The following is a 21948-nucleotide window of genomic DNA, read 5'->3' as shown; positions in this document are numbered from 1 at the left end:
GGACCGCTGCTTTTTATGATGTATGTTAGTGATTTGGACTATGGGATTAATGGATTTGTGGCTAAATTTGCCAATGATAAAAAAGATAGGTGGAGGAGTGGATTGTGTTGAAGAAACAGAGAGCCTGTAAGGAGACTTATATAGTTTCGAGGAATGGGCAAAGAAGTCGCAAATGAAAAACAATGTTGGAAAGTGTATGGTCATGCAGTTTGATGAAGAAATAAATGGGCAGACGATTATTTAGATGGGGAGAGAATTCAAAATGCAGAGATGCAAAGGGACTTTGGGGTCCTTGTGCAGGATATCCTAAAGGTTAACCTCCAGGTTGAGTTGGTGGTGAAGAAGGCAAATGCAACGTTGGCATTCATTTCTAGAGGTATAGAATATAACAACAAGGATGTGACGTTGAGGCTCTATAAGGCACTCATGAGACCACAATTGGAGTATTGTGTGCAGTTTTAGGCTCTTTATTTTAGAAAGGATTTACTGACATTGGAGAGGGTTCAGAGAAGATTCATGAGAATGATTCCAGGAATCAAAGGGTTACCATATGAGGAACATCTGGCAGCTCTTGGGCTGTATTCCCTGGAGTTCAAGAGAATGAGGGGGGATCTCATAGAAACATTCTGAATGTTAAAAGGCCTGAATAAATTAGATATGGTAAAGTTATTTCCCATGGTAGGGGATCCTGGGACAAGAGGGCACTACTTCAGGATTGAAGGATGTCCAGTTAGAACAGAGATGTGGAGAAATTACTTTTGTCAGAGGATGGTAAATCTGTGGAATTTGTTCCCATGAGCAGCTGTGGAGGTCAAGTCATTGGGTGCATTTAAGGCAGAGATTGATAGCTTCTTGATTAGCCAGGACATCAAAGGGATATGGGGAGAAAGTAGGGGAGTGGAAATGACTAGACGAATTGGATCAGCCCATGACTGAATGGTGGAGCAGACTTGAACGGCCGAATGGTGCCTATTTCCGCTCCTATATCTTATGGTCTTATGGACTTCAGTAAGGCCTTTGTAAAGATCCCTGAAGACTGATCTAAAATGTTAGGGCCAATTGTATCAAAGACAAGGTAACAAAATGGACCCAATACTGGTTTGTTAAGAGAACCTAGACATTATGTAGGAGGGTTGTTCATCCGATTGAAGTTCTGTTATGGGGATCAGCGCTAGGACCCAAATTGTTTATCATACACATTTATTATTTGGATGTGATGTAGGACGTGTGATTAGTGGTGTTAACAGAGTCTTTTGCCCAGTGTAGAAATATCAAGTGCTAGAGGGCATAGCTTTGAGGTGAGGGAGACAAGTTTAAAAAGAGATTTATGGGGTAAGTTTTTTTTTGACATATAGAGGTAGGTGCCCAGAAAACAGATTGCTAGGGAAGGTGCAGGAAGATACAACCATTTTAAAGAGCTATTTAGGCAGGTTAATGAACAGACAGGGAACAGAGGGATTTTGAGCATGTTCAAGGACATAGGATTGGTTTAATTAGGCACATGGGTCACTGCAGATGCAGTTAGATGAAGGGCTTGTTCCATGTTCTAAGTCCTGGCTCAGGGTCTCCAGGTCTAAAGAAATCCAAGCCAGCCTCTATCCACAACTGGAATGTTCTGGTATGGAGAAAATCCTGTGAAGGACATGATTGTATTGCAAACCTCTGCAAGGTCTCCAACATAAATCAGACCCTTCCCCATGTGGTGAACAGAACTGCACACAGTAGTCCATATGTTGTCAGCCAATATTTTATAAACCTGTGCCATGACCTCCATGTTTGCCCTCAATAGCTGGGCATAGAGTATACAATCATCTTAGGCCTGCTTCACACTTGTCTACCTATAAAGATCCATTGACGTGTACACCAAGTTCTCTCTATTCCTGGACTCTCCCAAAGGTCCAAAATTCCAAAGTTTCACTCTCATTGACCTCCTGACATGAATCACATTAAATTTATGAAAGTTTTAAGTAAATCAATTATCAAAGTACATGTATGTCACCATATACAATCCACAGATTCATCTTCTGTGGGTATATTCAATAAATCCATAATAGAATAATAAACTTTTCTAGAATCAGTGAAAGACCACAGCAACTTGAGCATTCATCCAGTGTGCAAAAGATAACAAACAAGCTGTGCAGATAGAAAAAAAGAGAAATAATAATAAATAAATGAGCAATAGAGTATATCGAGAACATGAGATGAAGAGTCCTTGAAAGTGAGTGCATTGGTTGTGGGTACATTCCAATGAGTTGGCAAGTGAAATTGAGTGAAGTTGGTTTAAGGGCCTGATGGTTGAGTTCCCTTATCTCATCATGAAAAAGGTGGTGTGAGTCGTGAGGCTCCTGTGCCTTCTTCCTGATGGCAGCAGTGAGAAGAGAGCATGTCCTGGGTTGTGTGGGTCCCTGATGAAGAAGGCTGCTTTCCTGCAACAACATTTCATGTAGATGTGTTCAATAGTGAGGAGGCTGTAGTAGTTCCATCTGCTGTGGTGCTACCAAGCTATATTGGGTGATGGACATTGAAATCCCCTCGCACAGTATCTTTGCTTATCTCGGTAATCGTTCCATTGTTGTTCAACATGGAAGAGCAATTATTAGTTAGCTGAAGGAAGATAATGCATGAATCAGGAAGAGTTAACCCTTCTCACATTTACCTGATACAATAGTCAATATGAAGAGCCCCTGGACTACATAATCCAATCTCTGCAGTAGATATTGCCTCTCACTTGACTGTGGCATACCAGTGAAACACGACAAATCCAGGGATTGTTAGGGAGGAGTCTGGCACTCTGTGTAACATGTGACTAATTTGATCGCCAATTCCCCCGATTTGCACAAATTTGTGCAAAAGACTTTGCCAGATCAATAGGGTTGGGATTGAGTTCACGTCCAAATTCAATATCCAATGCTGGTTTGATGGAATTTTGCATATTAAGCATATACAAAGTTAGAGTTGAACTTGTTACAATGCTCTAATGAAAAATCAATGATGATCCTGTTATATGGTAGAACATGTTCAGTGTCCAGAAGCATCAATAGATGTATGTACACAGCTTACACCCTGAGTTAATCAGTGACAACCAGGAAAGACTGGGTGACAACCACGAAAAGAGTGGTGACGACTGGAGAGTCAGTGACAGCCCGGAGAGACAGCAACTGGGGCAGAACGGGCTGGCAACCCAATCTGTGTCCTCTGAGAGGAGGACCCCCACAAAAGCTACAAAGAATCTAAGGAAAAGATACCCCCAGGGATGCCCGAGAGGGGGGGAGGATGAGCACCCCAGTCGGATGGACACAACCACATCAGACCCAGGCAATGAACAAACGACGATGAGGAAGCAGTGTGCATGTGGCAAAATCTGCAAGAACGATCGCGGCTTGAAGATCCACCAAGCGAGGATGAAGTGTTTGGCGGGAGCAGGAGCAGCACAACGCGTAGGTGTCCAACCTGGTGAGACAAAGGAGGGGCCAGGCCCGGAGTCACCTCATAGTGCCCGAAACCTCCAAGTGTTGCAAACTAATCCCTCTAACATGAAGTCTAACAGGAGGCGGATCCAATGGCCTGCAGCTAACATGACTTCACTGTGGAAGCAGTTTGATGAAGATGTTAACCAAATTCTGGAGGTTTGGCGAAGGGAGGGGTTGATAGGAAGCTGCAAGCCATGACAACAATTATTGTCAGTATCGCAGCTGAACGGTTCGGAGAAGAGGAGAAGGAAGGCTCCAAAACATCTTACTCGAAGAACCAAAGAGCATTGAGGATCCACAACATCAGGCAGGAGATGAAAGCACTGAAGTCCCAATACAAGGAGGCAGGAGAAGAGGAGCGCATTGGCTCGGCCCAGCTGATGTGCATACTACGAAAGAAGATCAGGGTCCTCCACCGGGCAGAGTGGCATTGGAGGTGGCGTCGTGAAAGGGCTCGAAAATGTGCTGCCTTTATCACCAACCCCTTCAAGTTCACCAAGGAGTTGCTGGGGGAGAAGCGCAGTGGGAAACTGACCTGTTCACAGGAAGACATAGACCAACATCTGAAGAAGATATACAATGATCCTGAAAGAGAGCAGGAGTTGGGAGAGTGCGACATCCTAATAGACCCACCTGAACCGGATGTGCAGTTCGACATGTCAGAGCTGCAACTAAAGGAAGTCAGAGAGGTTGTCCGCAAAGCAAGGGCAAGCTCGGCTCCAGGACCAAGCAACACCTCGTACAAAGTGTACAAGAACTGCCCCAAACTCCTGCTGCGTCTGTGGAAGATCCTGAGAACCTTTTGGAGAAGGGGGAAGATCCCAGAACAGTGGAGAGTGGCTGAAGGGGTGTGGATCCCGAAGGAAGAAGATACCACCCAGATAGATCAGTTTCACATCATCTCCCTGCTGTGTGTCGAGGCGAAGGTCTTCTTCAGTGCAGCTTCTAACCGGCTGTGCACCAACCTAGCAAAGAACACCTATATTGATACATCAGTCCAGAAGGGTGGCATTTCAGGGATGCCGGGCTGTCTAGAGCACATCGGTGTGGTGATACAGCTCATCAGGGAGGCCAGAGAGAACAAGGACAATCTGTCAATGTTGTGGCTCAACCTGGCAAATGCATATGGCTCCATTCCACACAAGCTGATGCAGCTCACACTGACCAAATATCACATCCCCAGCAGAATCAGAGACCTTATCGCTGATTATTACAGCAACTTCAGGATGAGGGTCTCTTCAGGAGCAATTACATCAACCTGGCACAAGGTGGAGATCGGTATCATCACAGGGTGCACTATCTCAGTGACACTGTCTCCCTAGCCATGAACATGCTCACTAAGTCTGCTGAGCCAGAGTGCAGAGGGCCCAGAGTGAATTCCACTCAATGGCAACCACCTATCAGGGCATTCATGGATGACCTCACAGTCACCACAGAATCAGTCCCAGGCTGCCGGTGGATTCTGCAAGGGCTCGAAAAGCTGGTGGAGTGGGCCCAGATGCGTTTCAAACCTGCCAAATCAAGATCGATTGTGCTGAGGAAAGGGAAGGTGGAGAACAAGTTCCGGTTCAGCATCGCAGGCACAGCCATCCCAACCATCACAGAAAAGCCAGTCAAGAGCTTAGGCAAAGTTTTTGACAGCTCTTTAAGGGACACAACATCCATTCAGGCAACCTGCACCAAGTTGGAGGGATGGCTGAAATCTGTGGATAGGTCTGGCCTACCTGGGAAGTTTAAAGCCTGGGTGTATCAGCATGGCATTCTTCCCAGAATCCTGTGGCCCCTCCTCGTCTATGCAGTTCCGATCTCGACAGTCGAAACCTTAGAGAGGAGAGTTAGCAACCACCTCAGGAGATGGCTGGGGCTGCCAAAGAGCCTGAGCAGCATCGCACTCTATGGACACCACAACAAACTGCAACTGCCCTTCAAATCCTTGGAGGAAGAATTCCAGGTAACAAGAGCCAGAGAAGTGCTACAGTATAGGGACTCAAGTGACCCAAAGGTGGCTAGCACAGGGATCCAACTAAGTACTGGCAGGAAGTGGAGGGCAGAGGAAGCTGTTCAGGAGGCAGAGGCGAGGCTGCATCACAGGAGGCTGGTGGGAGTGGTCACACAAGGCCGAGCTGGGCTAGGATCCTTTCCAACTCCCCAAATGGACACCAGAGGGAAGGAAAGGCGTCATCTAGTTCAGGAGGCGGTGGGAGCAGTAGTGGAGGAGATGAGAGCCTGCAAGGTGGTGGGAATGAAGCAACAGGGAGCTTGGACAAGATGGGAGAATGCAGTTGAGAGGAAAGTGATCTCGGCTGATCTTTGGAAAGCCGAACCACACCATATCCAATTTCTGATCCAGGCAGTGTACGATGTGCTTCCAAGCCCATCAAACCTGCACACATGGGGCAAGGCAGAGTCATCTGTGTGCCCACTGTGCTCCAAGCGAGGAACCCTGGAGCACATCCTCAGCAGCTGTGCAAGGGCACTTGGTGAGGGACGGTACAGGTGGAGGCATGATCAGGTCCTGAAGACCATCGCTGAAGCCGTCAGCACAGGAGTTGAGTGGGCGAAGTGGTCCCGACCCTCCAAGCAGACCATTGCCTTTGTCAGAGCTGGGGAGCAGCCAATACCTGTCAAAAGAACATCTGCAGGCATTCTGACCTCTGCAAGGGACTGGCAGCTGTAGGTGGACCTCAAAGGGCAGCTGAAGTTCCCCAACCATATCGCAGCTACCACCCTGCGACCAGCCATTGTCCTAGTGTCTGAGTCGACTAAACAAGTGGTGCTGCTGGAGCTGACAGTCCCATGGGAAGATAGCTTGGAAGAGGCCTTTGAAAGGAAGCTCTCCAAGTACGCAGGACTGGTCAGCAACTGTCAGCAGGCTGGATGGAGAGCGAGGTGTCTCCTAGTGGAGGTTGGTTGTAGGGGATTCATAGGCCATTCTTTAGTTAGAGTCTTCAGCATTTTGGGCATCGAGGGAGAGAAGAAGAGGAGAGCCATCCGCAGTATCACCAATGCGGCAGAGAGGGCCTCAAGATGGTTGTGGCTCAAAAGAGGGGAGCCATGGAGTCATAAGTAGCTAGCCATCTGGACACAAGCTGGGGTCTGATCAGCCTCAGCTGGGTCACCTGGAGGAGGTTGTATGATGTTGAAAGACCCAAAACATCCGATGATTCCGGGAACATCGCTAAAGATGTGTCCAGAAGCATCAGTAGATGTATGTACACAGAGGCCGGGGGTAGGGGGGATGAATAGCCGACCTCTACTTCAAATTACTATGTTTCTACATTCTTATACTACTTTGTACACACTAGATACCCAAAGAGCTCAGCGTAAGGCTGAAGTAAAATGGAGCTAAATGTGCTGAATGTCTTAAGGTGCATAAAAAGAGATCGATCTATCTACAAGATAGCTAAATACCCACATTCTGGTTATGTATACCAGGACAATGGGGGCAAACAAGAAAAAAATTGAGATTTTATTTCATTACGGGTCACAGGTGAGGTACCTGAAGACTGGAGGGTGGCTGAATTTGTACTAGAAGGGTTTCAAGAACAAGCTAGAGAACTGCAGGCGAGTGAGTCTAAGATCAGAGGTGGGAAAATTACTGGAGAGAAATCATGTCTGCCAAATTTGATTGTTTTTTGAAGAGGTTATTAAGAAGATTGGCAAGGGCAGAATGTGAGACATTGTCTGCATGTACTTCAGGAAGGCCTTGTATGCAAGGCTCGGGCAGGTGAAGTAACACGGTATACACGATGAGCTGGCCAAATGGGCAGAAAATTGTCTTGTTGGTGGGAAGGAGGGGATGGTAGCAGAGAACTGTTCTTCATTGGAGAGCTGTAACCAGTGCCATATCGGTATTGGTTCTGCATCCCCTGTTACTTGTCACTTACTGTGCCAAATACATTCTCATCCAACACAGCAGTGAAACCCTACAGCATGTTACAGTAACAGACACTGGGAGACAGGATAATGAGGATGGAATTTGGCACTCTTGCCCTTATCGGTCAAGGTCCTGACTACAGGAGTAGGGGCATCGTGGACATTGGACTTCTTCAGTCATCACTCACTGTAAAAGTTCATTGCCTCTGGGAAAACTATGTTTTGAGCTGAGTTAAGATCCCTCGCTTGGTACGTGACTCTAAAGGAATACACAGCCTGCAAATGCAGCCAGCTGATATAGATAGTTTGGATGAATATGTAGATAGGCTACATAGTAAGTTTACAGTCCACATGAAAATTGGTGAAGTTGTGGATAGTGTATAATATTGTCAAAGGATTATGCAAGATATGGATCACTTTGAAATATGAGCAGCGTAATGGCAGATGGATTTTAATCCTAATTAGTGGGATGCATTGCACTTTGGGAGGTCAAATATAATAGCAGGAGCCAAGGAGCATTGAAGCACAAAGGGATCTTGGGATAAAAGTTATTAGTTTCTTGAAAGTGACAACATAGTGGACAGGGAGGTAAAGAAAGCTTATGGCACGCTTGCTTTAATAGGTCGGCGTGTTGAGTATAAAATTTAGGAAGTCATATTTGTTGTGTATTTAATACTTCAGTAATATTGTCAATATTTTTATGAACTTTCTTGTTTTGGAGTTATAAAATGCCACAGCGGAGATTAAGTATTTTTAAAATGGGCCCGAGACAACTACCGATCTGCTGAAATGCAACAAGAAGTTAAAGATTTTTTTTAAAAAGTGCAGCAGGGAGCAGTTGAGTAAAAAGAAACACAGCCCAGCACATGCAGAGTCAGTTGAGTTATAAAAAAAAAGGCAGACAATGAATAAATTTAGGGGTTCATAAGTAGTGAGTACAGGGTGATAATAACCAGGGGGGAAAGAGCAGAAATGGCTGGTGGCTGCATCAGAAATATTGACAGGTTCAATTGCTGAGTGGGTAACAGGTTCAGGTAAACTGAACTAATTAAACAGTATTTTGAAGCAAATGCAATATCCATTGAGAAGCGAGTAATTTTGCTGAGTGCATTATATTTAAAGATACAGTTTGTTTCGAAGTTAAGCTGCTCTTAACAAACCAACTGAAATGAGCTTTGCTGATGTTGTGAAAGTAATGCAGGAACATATAGAACTGAAATCATTATTCATTGCAGAAAATGCTTTGGGTTTCATACGTAGAGTCAAAAGGAAGGGGAGTCTATTTCAGTTTATGTGGCTGAATTGAATTGATTGAGCATTCTCAACTCAGTAATGGGCTTAATGATGCATTGAAAGATCAGTTAGCTTGTGGAATCATACAAGAAAGTATTCAAAACCTTCTCCTAACTGAAACACAACTTATATTTAAAAGATCAATTGAGATTGTTGTATCAATGGAAACAGCAGACAGGCACAACTGAGTTGCACTCAGAAATAAAGTGAGCATGAACAAAGTTGCAATGTTTAAACAGAAACTGGCTTGATCGAACAAATTGTGCTACCATTGTGGCAGGGGCAAATGCAGGCAAGTTCAGGTTTAAAGGCGAAGCTTGTAGAAAATGCAACAAAATAGGACATATACAGAGAGTATGTCAAGCGGATAAAAATAAATGGACTTTACAGAGAGGAAAAAAAGGTTAAATGTCAAGTTGCAGTTTCAAAAGAGCACTAGTCTGTATGCTGTCATGAAGAAGTATCTGATAATAATGAGAATGACACAGGACTGGCTAGCCTTTAGCTTTACAACATGAAAACTGCCAAGGGAAAAGCAATATGGCTTACACCAAATGAATTAAAATGGATTTGTACTCTGGCTCAGCTGTTTTAGTCATTCCACAATATGATTCTGAATGGCATTTCAAAGATACTGAACTGAAGACTATAGATATCCAACTAAGAACTTATACTAGAGAAAAGATAACTCCTGTGGGAATGATTTTCATGACAGTAAAATACAATAAACAACAAGCCACACACTGGGGACATGATTGGCTGAGACAACTATAACTTGATTGGAGATCCATCTACTCTGTGTATGCCACATCCACTGCCATAAAGCCAACTGAAAGTGAATTAAGAAAGGTACTGGATGATGCCTCAACTGTATACCATGAACTGTTGCCCAATAGAAGTGTTGGTGCCAACCTCTGTGCTTCTGGTTGGAAAGCATAGTGGACTAATGAAGGACCATGCTGCTCAGAAGAATCGGGAAAGTGACAAAAGCAGTCCTCCGACTACAATAGTTATAGGAAAAATATGGTGGCTTTAGAAAAGGTGCAGAAGAGGTTGACCAGAATTCTGCCTGAATTGAAGAATACTTAGCTATAATGAGGGAGGAAAACACTTAGATTGTTTTCTCTGGAGAGTCATAGTCTGGGAGGGTATCTGATAAAAAGTCATTGATAGGCCTCTAAGATGACTTGTCATAGGGTATGAAGGCTTATGTGTCTCAATGACCCACTCAGAGCTAGGCTGGCTGGAGTCAAGGCTCTGTGTTTTGGCTCTTGGTAGGGCCAACCATGCCAAACAGGTCAAAGGTTAGAAGTCAGACTTCAGTGGTTCACTGATCATACAGGTTTGGGGGTTCTGCTCAGGATTAACAACCCAGACTGGTAAAACAAAGCTGTTCTGGAAACAGCAATGAGGAATCCTTCTTCATCCCTGTGTGCTGGTATTCTGGAGTCTCCCACCTGAGACCTGCATGACTGACAGTAGTGAAAACCGAGCAACAGACATGATGAGAAAAGCCCTGAATACTACCAGAGATGATCGTTGCCCTTAATTGTTGCCCTAAATGCCAACGGTGAAATAGGAAGTAGGTCATAGACAGGGTAGAGAGTCAGAGTCTTTTTTTACAAGGTGGAAATGTCAAATACTAACTTTAAGGTAAGTGAAGGGGAGCTTAAAAGATTTACGAGGCAAGTTTTTATTTTAAAAGGGAGAGGTAGATACTAGAAAGTGCTACCGGAGAGGTTCTTGAAGCAGATGTGATAATAACATTTACAAGGAATTTAAATGGGCACATGGACAAGGAGAGATAGTGCCCATGCACAGAAAGTTGACGTCAGTTTGGATTGACATCATGGTCACCACAGACAGTATATGCCATGAAGCCTACTCCTGTGCCATGTCCCATGTATTACAAATGCTTTATATTTCGAGAGTCTGTGTAAAACACGGTCATTGTTTATGACAGAATTCCTAAAATAAGGCAAAATGAGGTAGTAATGGTGAACAACACCCACTATTCAAATTAAGACTGCAGGTTGCAATGTCATGAAACATTGGGTATGTCACAGCAGGAAAACTGTGTCCTTCACCAGGATGTTTACCTGTATTGCACTATTTTAGTATTTGGAAAAAAATGGGATGAACTAGGTTTAAATTGTCTGAAGTCGGGGGTCATTAAGGAGTAACCTAACAAGAGGAATATTAAAATGATGAAGGGGATGGATAGGATCAAGAATAAGAATTGTTTCTTTTTCCTTTTGGATTGGGGATTATAAAGTAACTGAAGAGATAAGAGGCTTTGAGATCATCTGATGGGCGAACATTTTTACAAGGAGAATGACTGGAATATAGACGCACTATGTGAGGAGATGATGGAGGCAGATATTCCCACAAACTTTAAAAGGCACTTGGACAGGCACTTAAATGGCCAGGACAGTGAAGGTGACAGATCTAATGCAGACCAATCAGAGGCACCCAGCTACAGTAATTGGTTGGTGTGGATATGGTAGGTTAGATAATTGTCTGTGTCTCTATGACTCTGGGACATGGGGGATCATTTGTAATTTGTGATTATCATTTTAGGAATCTGGATCGCCGCCTTCCTCTTCGGAACGCTGGGGATTATGATCATCATCATTCTTCTCTGTATCATCATCAAAAAGAAATGCACATCAGCAGGTATGCGTTCAAAAACCAGGATATGACTGTCATAGATGTTTTTAATCTATTGAAGTTAATTAATCTGGACTTGTTCATTGAGCGCTTACCCCTTAATAGTAAATAGGAAGCAAGTTTAAGAATGCAATACTAATTGCACAACCTCCACAACCGCACCCAATAGATAGCCTGATATGTCCAGGATAACATGGGAAGTTGTACTCATTGCCTTTTCCAAGTCAACTCCATCATTTAAAAGACAGTAGGCAGGTATACAGAAGGCAATCAGCAAATATTGGATATCTTCAGAAACACACAAAAGTGCTGGAGGAACTCAACCAGTCAGGCAGCATCTATAGTTGGAAATTAAAAGTCGACCTTTCAGGCCAAGATCCTTCATCAGGAAGGATGGGGACACAGATAGAAAAGGGATTCCAAACCTTTTTATGCCAAAGACCCCAGATTGGGAACCCCTGGTTTAAAGGATCAAGACTAAATGAAGACAAATGTAACCTGCATTAGATGAGCATCTTAGTCAGGATGGACAAGTTGGGCTGAAGAACAGTACAACATTATCAATCCACCAGTCTTTGGAGTTTTCACCCATGGCTGAAGCAAGTGTCCCACAATGGTCTCTGAAATTTCTTTTCTAGTTTCCCACATGAGGCAAGGGTCCATATGGTCATGCCCAAGAGATTTATTCACCTTAACATGCTTTAGGTTCAACAATATATCCTCCCTCAAATGTAGTTCAAGACAGCATCCCTCATTTCTTTAGTATCCATCAATGGCTCCACAGTAAAACCGGTCATTAAATATCTCATTTACCTCTCATTGATTCACACATCAATAACCATGCTGATCGTTAGGTGACTTGGTCTGTCCCTAGCTACCCTTTTATTCTTAATATGGTGACAGATTCTCTTGGTATTTTCTTTCATTCTGCCTGCCAGGTTTATGTTTGAAGGTTTGGCAGGTGAATGTGTGGCTGAGGAACCATTACAAGGGTCAGGGATTCAGGTTTATAGATCATTGGGATCTCTTCTGGGGAAGGCATGACATATACAAAAGGGATGGATTACATCTGAACCAAAGGGTATCCAATATCCTTGCGGCTATGTTAGCTAGACTTGTTCGGGAGGGTTTAAGCTAATTTGGCAGGGTGATGGGAACCCAAGTGACAGTGCTGAAGATAGATAGATAGAAATTTTCTTGATCCCAAAGGAAATTACAGTGTCACAGTAACATTACAAGTGCACAAAAGAGAAGTAAGAAAGAATAAAAAAATATGTTGCCTTAAAAATAAAACAGAGCTTAATGGCTGAGGGTAAGAATGAACTCATATAGCGCTCTTTGGAGTAGCGCAGTTGTCCTAGTCTATTACTGAAATTGCTTCTTTATTCAGCCAAGGTGGCATGCAGAGAGTGAGAAACGTTGTCCAGAATTGCCAGAGTTTCCTGGAGGATCCTTTGTTCTACGACAACCTCTACCATGTCCAGTATGACTCCTATAGCAGGGCCAGCTTTCTAATCTGTTGGTTTACAAACAGAAGCAATGTATAGAGAGGCTGTTGACAGGGCACAATTGCAATCACAGGATTAGTTGCAATGTAAAAGTGGACAAAATCGAAAAGGGTGAATTAAGGACTGGAGGTGTTATATTTGAATGTGCGCAGTATAAGGAATAAGGTAGATTAATTTGTAGCACATTTACAGATTGGCATGTCTGATGTTGTAGGCATCGCTGAATCATGACTGAAATAAGGTTTTAGCTGGGAGCATAATGTCCAAGAATACACATTGTATCAAAAGGACAGGGCAGGAAAGCAAAGAGGGCAACATTGCTCTCTTGGTAAAACATTAAATCAAATCATTATAGAGAGGTGACATAGGCTGAGAAGGTGTTGAATCATTATGGATAGAGCTAAGGAACTGCAAAGGTAAAGTTACCCTGATAGGAGCTGTCTACAGGTCCCCAAACAGTAATAAGGTTGTGATCTACAAAATATTGGGAGATAGAAAATGCATACCAAAAAGGCAATGTGACAATAGTCATGGGGGATTTCAATATGCAGGTACACTGGGAAAGTTAGGTTGGTGCTGGAACCCAAGAAGAGGAATTTCTAGAATCCTATGAGATGGTTTTTTAGAGCAGCTGGTGTATGAACTATTCTGGATTGGATGTCGTGCGGTGAACTGGAATTGATTAGACAAAACAAGTAAATGAACTCTTTGAGGCAAGTGGTCATAATATTATTGAATTCACCTTGAAATTTGAGGAGGAGAAGCTAAAGTCATATGTATCAGTATTGCAGTGGATTAAAGGGAATTACAGAGGCATGAGAGAGGAGTTGGCCTGAATTTATTGGAAGAGAACACTGACATGGATGACAGCAAAACAGCAATGGCTGGAATTTCTGGAAGCAATTCGGAAGGCACAGGATATATACATCCCAAAGAGGAAGAAGTATTCTAAAGGCAAGTTGACACAACTGTAGCTAACAAGAGAAGTCAAATCCAAGATAAAAACAAAAGAGAGGATGTACAATAAAGCAAAAGTTAGTGGGAAGTTAGAGGATTGCAAAGCTTTTAAAAACCAACAGAAGATAACTAAAAGAGTCATGCAGAAGGTAATGATCGAACATGAAAGTAAGTCAGCCAATAATATTACAGAGGATACCAAAAGTTTCTCCTGATAAAAGAAGAGTAAAAGAGAGGTGAGACTGGATATTGGACCATTGGAAAACAATGCTGGAGAAGTAATAATGGGGGACAATGAAATGAACTGAAGAAGTATTTTGTGTCAGTCTTCATGGCGGAAGACACTAGCATTATGGTGGAAGTTCCAGGTGTCAGGGGTTATGAAGTGTGTGAAATTACCATTACTAGAGATAAGGTTCTAGGGAAATTGAAAGGTCTGAAGGTAGATAGGTCACCAGGACCATATGGAGTACACCCAAGGGTTCTAAAAAAGAGGTGTCTGAAGAGACTATAGAGACATTGGTAATGGTCTTTCAAGAAACACTTGATTTTGGAATCGTTCTGGAAGACTGGAAAATTGAAAGTGTCACACAACTCTTCAAGAAGGGAGAGAGGCAGAAGAAAGGAAATTATAGGCCAGTTTGTCTGACAACAGTGGTTGAGAAGATGTTGGAGTCGATTACTAGGATGAGGTCTCAGGGTATTAGGAGGCACATGATAAAATGTGTACTTGGAGGCCATAGTCAGCATGGTTTCCTCAAGTGAAAATCTTGCCTGACAAATCTGTTTGAATTCTTTTTTAGAAATAACAAGCAGGATAGAGAAACAAGAATCAGTTGAGGTTGTGTACTTGGATTTTCAGAAGACCTTTGACAAGGTGCCACACATGAGGGTGCTTAACAAGCTACGATCCTATGGTATTACAGGAAAGATTCGAGCATGTATGAAGTAATTACTGATTGACAAGAGGCAAAAAGTCAGAATAAAGGGAGCCTTTTCTGGTTGGCTTCCAGTGACTAGTCATTTTCCATAGGTGTCTGTGCTGGGACCAATTCTTTTTATGTTATATGTAAATGCATTGAATGATGGAACTGAAAGCTTTGTTGCAAAGTTTGCAGGTGATACGAAAATAGGTGGAGGGGCAGGTCATTTTGAGAAAGTAGAGAGGTTACAGAAGGACTAAGACAAATTAACAGAATGGGTAAAGAAGTAGCAGATAGAATTCAGTATTGGGAAGTGTATGGTCAAGCACTTTAGTAAATTAAATGGAAGGAATGACTATTGTCTAAATGGAGAGAAAATGAAAGAAAGAACTGAGGTGCAAAGGGGCTTGGGAATCCTTGTACAGAATTCCTTAAAGGTTAACTTGCAGGTTGAGTCTGTGGTGAGGAAAGTAAATGTGATGTTAGCGTTAATTTCAAATGAACTGGAATATAAAAACAAGGATGTAATGTTGAGACTTTATAAAGCACTGGGAAGACCTCACTTGGTGTATTATGATCAGTTTTGGCCCCTTATCTTGGAAATAATGTGCTGAAACTGTAGAGAGTTCAAAGGAGGTTCATGATTGAATGGTTTGTCATTTGAAGAGTGTCTGATGGCTCAGGGCCTGTATTCACTAGAATTCAGAAGAATGAGCAGTGAGGAATTGAAACTAATCAAATTGCCAAGGCCTTGATCGAGTGGATGTGGAGAGGATGTTTCCTATGGTGAGAGAGTCTAAGACCAGAGGACACAGTCTCAGACTAGAGGATCTCATTTTAGAACAGAGATAAAGAAGAATTTCTTTAGCCAGAGAGTGGTGAATCTGTGGAATTCTTTGCCACAGGCAGCTGTGGAGGCCAAGTATTTATGTATATTTAAGGCACAAGTTGATGGATTCTTGATTGGTCAGGGCATGAAGAGATACAGGGGGAAGGCAGGAGATTGGAGCTGAGGTAAATTGGATCAGCTACGATGAAACGGTGGAGCAGTCTCGATGGGCCAGATGGCCTATTTCTGCTGCTATATCTTATGGTCTTATTTTATACCCTCCTTATACCTTCGTGATTTTCCTCAAGTTTATTCTTAGTCATCGATAATTTCCAATTGCCTGAACCCAATTTAGGTCTTCATATCCATACCAGAGCTTTAATATCTCTCTTCAACCAGGGTTCTATAAACTTGCCAGCCTTGCCCTTCCTCCTAGCATGAACATGATGCCCCTGAACTCATTTAAAATTATCCCTCTTGCCAACCATCCTTTTAAGAGTGGTGTCGTGCACAAGAAGCTGCATAATGTTTCCATAGTTAGCCCTGCCCCAGTTTAGAATCTCTCCTCTCTTTCTCCATAAATGTGTTACAAATAATATAGATATTAGTTACTAACCGAATGACACTTCAGTCATTTGCCCTGCCTTGCTCCCTAACGAAGTCCAGTATTCCTCCCTCTCTATTAGGATCCTCTAAATATTAATTGTGGAAACTTCCTTGGACATATTTAACAAATTCCACCCCATCAAAGCCCTTTACTTGATGGGTGGTCTAGTCAATATAAGGAAAGTTCAAATCTCCCACTATTACTACTCTATTATTCTTCCAACATTCTCAGTCTCTGTATGTATCTGATCTTCTAATTCCTGCTGACTATTGGAGGGCCTGTAATACAGTCTCATTAAAATGACCACCCACATCAATTATTTCAATGCTCACCATATGACATAATTAAGAATATCCTCTCCAACAGTGTGGATATTCCTTCATTTCAAAGGCGACTCTCCCGCCTTTGTTACGGGTCCCTCTTGCGATATTAAGTCATCACTCTTCATTTTCTAGGATGGAGGATATGGATGGGAGAGATGCTTCCAGAAAGTGTGGACCAATTCAAAAGAAAAAGGGAGATTATAAAGCAAACTTCATCAGTGACAAAACAATGGCAGTCAGAAATAAATTTCCCATGAGTTTATATACTGAGATCAAAATAACATCCGAGTAATTACTTTCTGTTTACAAGTGGTCAGGTCCCTTATTCAATTAGAATGTTTCATAAGTCTTGTGTTACTCACAATTCCAGAATCCATTGACTGTACATGCTGCTTAACTTTAACCCCAATTTAATATTTGACGTGACCAACTTTGCTAATTTACTCTATTTGACGTGACCAACATTACTAATCATTCTACACAGGGTAAGAGAGAAGTGTTTTGTTCCCATTAGACTCCCACCTTCCCTATCTCAGGCTGGTGTTGTTTTTATTCTGATGTTATCTCGCTTTTGCTTCACTTCCTCTTCTCGAGGAAGATGTGGAAACAGACAGAGGAGTGACTCATTGAACATGTTTTTCTTCCTCTGGCTACTGCGGTTTCTACTCCCACCATAATAAATAACAATTTGAACAGGTGCTGATTGCATCGGCAACTGATATTTTGTTCTGCAGAAGACCTGGATTTCAACTAGCTGAGAGATGAATATGAAGATAAATATGTATCTTCCGCAAGTGCACTACGTAACAATCTCCTTACAGCCTTAGAGTTTGGCGCTAGGATTGTGTTTTGAGCAGGGGAACAGGAAATGATTGAAGATCGGAAAGCCTTTTGTTCCTCATTTGTGATAATTGCAGTTGGTAATCAAAAACAGGAATAGCTAAAGATGAATCTGCTGTTTTAACGTAATTGGTTAAATCACATTGCAATCAGAACACATTAAAAAACATTGAAGAAGTGGAGTGTTGTCACGCCGTTTTTACATTTTCAAGCTTGTATCTAGAGGTCTCAAACCTTAATCCAGAGACATGGGGTCAAATCCCACCAATTTATCTGCAGCTGAAGTTCAAGTCATTAAATAAACTGACATTTACAAATAAAATCTTCACAATGCCGCCAGTGAACTGTCACACACAAAAATACTGGTTTGTTAATAACCCATGGGCAAGCAAAGCAGGAAGAATTTCCACTGTCTGAACAACATGAGACTAGAGCTCGCGATATGGGTGAATTCTGCGTGCAGGCTACAACTGGACACAGGCCATAAAACAGAAAGTGTTTAGGCAGGCTTGCAGTTTTCAGAAAGAAATCCAGTTAATATTTCTGATCCTGAGGCATTAACCTTACTTCTCCACTTGCAGGCATTGCACCTTTCAGCTCCCAATTCCTGCACTGGTTCGACGACCAACACAACTTCCCCTCCCCTCCCTGATCGGAACTTCTTTATTTTCTAGCGTCATTTAGTTATTCAGCTTCCTGCCTAATGGATCTACGATTTTCAAATCAGCTTTCTGGAGTTAGAACATAAACGCAGTGCAGCACGGAAGAGGCCCTTTGGCCCATTATGTTATGCTGATTTAATTATGTTAATAACACCTTATCACTTTTCCTTGAGCATGCTTCATCTCCCTCCATTCCATGCAAACTCAACTGCCTAAAGGCCTGCAATCAAACATTTGACATCACAAAGTGCAACATCTTATTAAATTGCAAGTGCAATTTCTCCATCCGTAGCTGCAACTTATCTATATTCCGCATTCTTTGGCAATCTTGTACACCAGAGGTTCCAACCGGGGGTCCACAGACACTGTGGTAATGACAAGGGGCCGCAGCATAAAAAGGGTTGGGAAGCCCTGTTCTAGATGGTAAACAACGCCACCAATCTTTGTGTTATCTGCAAACTTACTAACCTACCCATTCACAGTTTTATGCAAACAGAAGAGATCCCAGTGTGGGTCCTTGCAGAACACCACTAGTCGTGGGTTTCATTGAACAGCACAGCACAGGGTCAGGTCTTTTAGTCCCATCAGATAGCGGCTGGTACACTAACTGATTTGTGTTCACCCTTCTGCTCAATATCCCTGCGCGATGACAGTCAGTATCCGTTCCCGTCTACCTATAACGGACGGCAGAATACATGTACCCGGGATGCCACGGAGAGCCCTGCAGTATATGCAGCTGCTGCCCGCGATGATCGGGCAAGACTTATTACCGCACGGAGGCGGTTTGGTGCTGCAGTATGCAAAAGATTTGCTGTTGGCTTCGCAAACTCCAGAGTAACTGTAGAAAGGACTCACTCAGCAGCTCGAGGCCACAGAGCATCTTTACCAAAGTTGCAGTTCTGGGGAATGTGCTGCATCGAGGGATCCGCCGGTTGGGGCCGGAGCGCGAACCAGTACAGACTCCCAGGCCGGCTACCAAGAAGCAGATGATGGGGCACGACAAAACTTATGCAGACATTGCGTCCCTGCATATCGGCTCTATGACGCTGCCCTGCGAGTCGCCATAGATCGAGCAGCCCCGGACAGCAGATCTTAGAGAGGAGACGGAACAAGCTTATGAGCCATTGAAGGGTGCCCTGATACAGGCGCCCGCTCTAAGACTGCCAGACTACGGTAAGCCATTCCAGCTGTATGTAAACAAAACGGAGGGCTTTGCCAGTGCGGTACTGACCCAGAAACATCGGGACGCAGAAGACCGGTGGCATACTATTCCACATTACTGCCCCCAGTGGTTAGAGGGGTGCCAGGATGTTTGAGGCCAGCGGCAGCTACAGATATGATGGTTGGAAAGACTGTATCATTAGTACTAGACCACACCTTCACTGTGCTGAAACCTCATGCTGCTCAACGCGGCAGCTCCACGACACTTTATCACAGCCCGCCGGCGGGATATGAAGTCATACTGCTCGGCAAATCGAACTTAACCTTCCAACGAGCACCGGCCCTCAACCCGGTTACACTGGTCACCATGGTGGAATCCGCCGAGCCTCGTGACTGTGTAAAAGTGGTGGAAATTGTCACATCTCCCCGAGCCGCTCGACAAGCCGGAGTTGATACCCTTTACGGACAGCTCCTCTTGTAAGCCTAATGACCACACCATACTGGCAGATTATGCAGTAGTAACTCCTTTGGAGACATTAAAGGCAGGGGCCCTCCCCCAAGGAACGTCCGCTCAGGCGGCTGAACTCGTCGCTCTGACACGAGCTTGTATTCTAGCAGAGGGGTACACAGTAAATACTTACAAGGACTCTGGATGTGCTTTTGGGGTGGTGCACGACTTTGGGTCACTCTGGCAACATAGAAGGTTTATTATATCATTGGGGAAGCCTGTACAACACGCGCGCCTTCTTAAAATGTATTGCAGGCAGTGCAGTTTCCGAAACAAACTACTGTCGTTAAGTACGAATCTCAATCCGACGCCCCAGACCCCATGGCACAGCGGCTAAAAAGGCCGCCACTGATGAAAAAGCGATGCGGGTGCTTATGCAAGTGCAATGCACACGAACAGTTCCTACTCTTACTTTGCAGGATTTGGTTGGCGCCCAAGAAGGGGCTCCAGATAAAAAGAGAGGAGAATGGAGGGACAATCAATGCTTCAGGGACTCTGAAAGGGTGCGGAGATCCGGACAACTTCAATAGTTTTCTCGTTGTTCCCCAGAAATCTCCTGCATGTCCTTGTTCGGTTAGTCATGTGAGGGAGGGAGATTATACATCAGATACAACAACAATGGCTTGCACCAGGGATGACAGTAATTGCGGAGCAGGTTGTGCGAAGCTGTCGTCTGTACTGTTTTCCTAGATGCTGCCTGGCCTGCTGAGTTCCTCCAGCACTTTGTGTGTTTTGCTCGGATTTCCAGCATCTGCAGATTTTCTCTTGTTTGGGATAGAGGCGAATATCACATCGGTGTCCGGCCCTACAGGTGAAATGGGCGGTACAATCTGATTTATAGTCCTCAGGTCCTGTACAAACCGCCACTCATCCGGTTTTCCAGCCTTGGGAGTGGGTAATATCGGTGTGTTGCTGGGTCTTTGTGTTAGTCGGAGAACCCCTTGCTACAATAAAGTTTCAATCAATGACTTAATTCTGTTCATTGCTTCTGAAGATAAGCCGTACTGCTTGATGGAGGGTAGAAGGGCGTTTCGCTTGTCGGTGACCTGGTGAGGGTCAACGGACTTAACTAACCCCACATGATTCTTATATTGTGCCCACAACATCGGGTCAACTTGACGGATATCGTCAAGTTCCCTCAGTTGAGGTTCGGGGGTGAGGTGGGGTGGGGTGGGGTGGGGTGGGGGGGGCTCCGTCTGTGAAACTCACATCCAACTTGTGACGGGGGTAATATTATCAGTCTGGTATCAGGTCCGAAATAAATCACCCCTCTTTGGTGGGGTGGCTTTTGATTCGTCAACACCCGTCTCACCGTAGGTCCCAGGTCTTTTGGTTTAAACGGATGTTTAACTGTCAACAACACATGCGGTAGCGAGAAATGCCCCCGCCCAAGAAGATTTCCCGCTACTGGGTTGTAAATCGACTTCCGCGGCTATACACTCTGGTTCAAAGTTTACCCTCCCCGATAGAGAAATCAGCAAAGGGAATCCGCAAAGTAAAAGGAGCCGACCCTCTGAACGTCTCCCTACCCTTCGTTCCAGGGCCCCCTTGCCCTAGCCCTTCATTCCTACTATGGCATTCCCCAGTCCGTTACTACCACATTTCCTACAGACATCCAGACTCTCGCCCCGGTGATTAGGTCGCGCACCGATGTTCCATTCTCCTCCCTTCTGCACGTACGGTGTTTTCTCCTCCTGGTTCTTAAATGACCCGTTTCTATCCATATCAATCAAGGAGGGAGCAATATTATTCCATTGCTGCGTTTGCTAGTTTAGGTTAGTTAATTTAAAAGAGCAAGCCACCTCCGGTGGAAGGCAGTTCAGAAACGTCTACACCATTTTGCTGATTGAGGGGAATTCCTGCACTAGATTCCCAGGTATCCTGGAAATGGAGAACGAAATCGGTAATGGCTTCACCCTTTTTCTGCTGACACCTAGTAACTTCCACAAAATCCCCGTGTTGCCTTGCGCCCGCAAGGATGCCTCTTTTAGCCCTTCAACCATCCGTGGAGGTACCATTTGCAGGAGGAACCCAGTCACCCCTTGGTCTGGAATTAATGGGAGGGAAACTGATCCTACTCTGGGCTATGGAGTTTCATATTTCACTTTAAGCAGCGCCGGCACATCTCCAGGTAGCAGGTTAAAAATTGGACAGGTGTGGTCTAACCAACTGTGAAAAGTCAAAGGCTTGGGTGAATCACTAATCATATTTCATACCTCAGCTTGGGTCCATGGTTTTAGTATGGGTATGTCTCCCACTGTAATGCGAGGGAGCTGATGTGCCACTCCCTCAAATGTTCCTGGACTGTCGGTGGACAGCCT

At 44.0% G+C, this 21948-nt stretch overlaps 1 protein-coding gene across 4 annotated transcripts in view; it reads left to right on the top strand.

Annotated features, from left to right (window-relative positions):
• LOC134350250 (uncharacterized) overlaps window positions 1-21948 on the top strand; it is a 114755-nt gene that overhangs the window by 70977 nt on the left and 21830 nt on the right. For all 4 annotated transcript variants that reach the window (XR_010018856.1, XM_063055265.1, XM_063055264.1 and 1 more), the window contains one exon: window positions 11220-11315. Coding sequence is in view for 3 of the 4 variants with exons in the window: in XM_063055265.1 (XP_062911335.1) it covers window positions 11220-11315 (96 nt within the window). In the remaining variant the exon portion in view is untranslated. The remainder of the gene's footprint in view (window positions 1-11219; window positions 11316-21948) is intronic.

The sequence above is a fragment of the Mobula hypostoma genome, chromosome 8, assembly GCF_963921235.1.
Source record: "Mobula hypostoma chromosome 8, sMobHyp1.1, whole genome shotgun sequence".
NCBI lineage: Eukaryota > Metazoa > Chordata > Chondrichthyes > Myliobatiformes > Myliobatidae > Mobula > Mobula hypostoma.
Note: the sequence above shows the minus strand (reverse complement) of the source record. Positions and strands in the feature narration are given on the sequence as shown.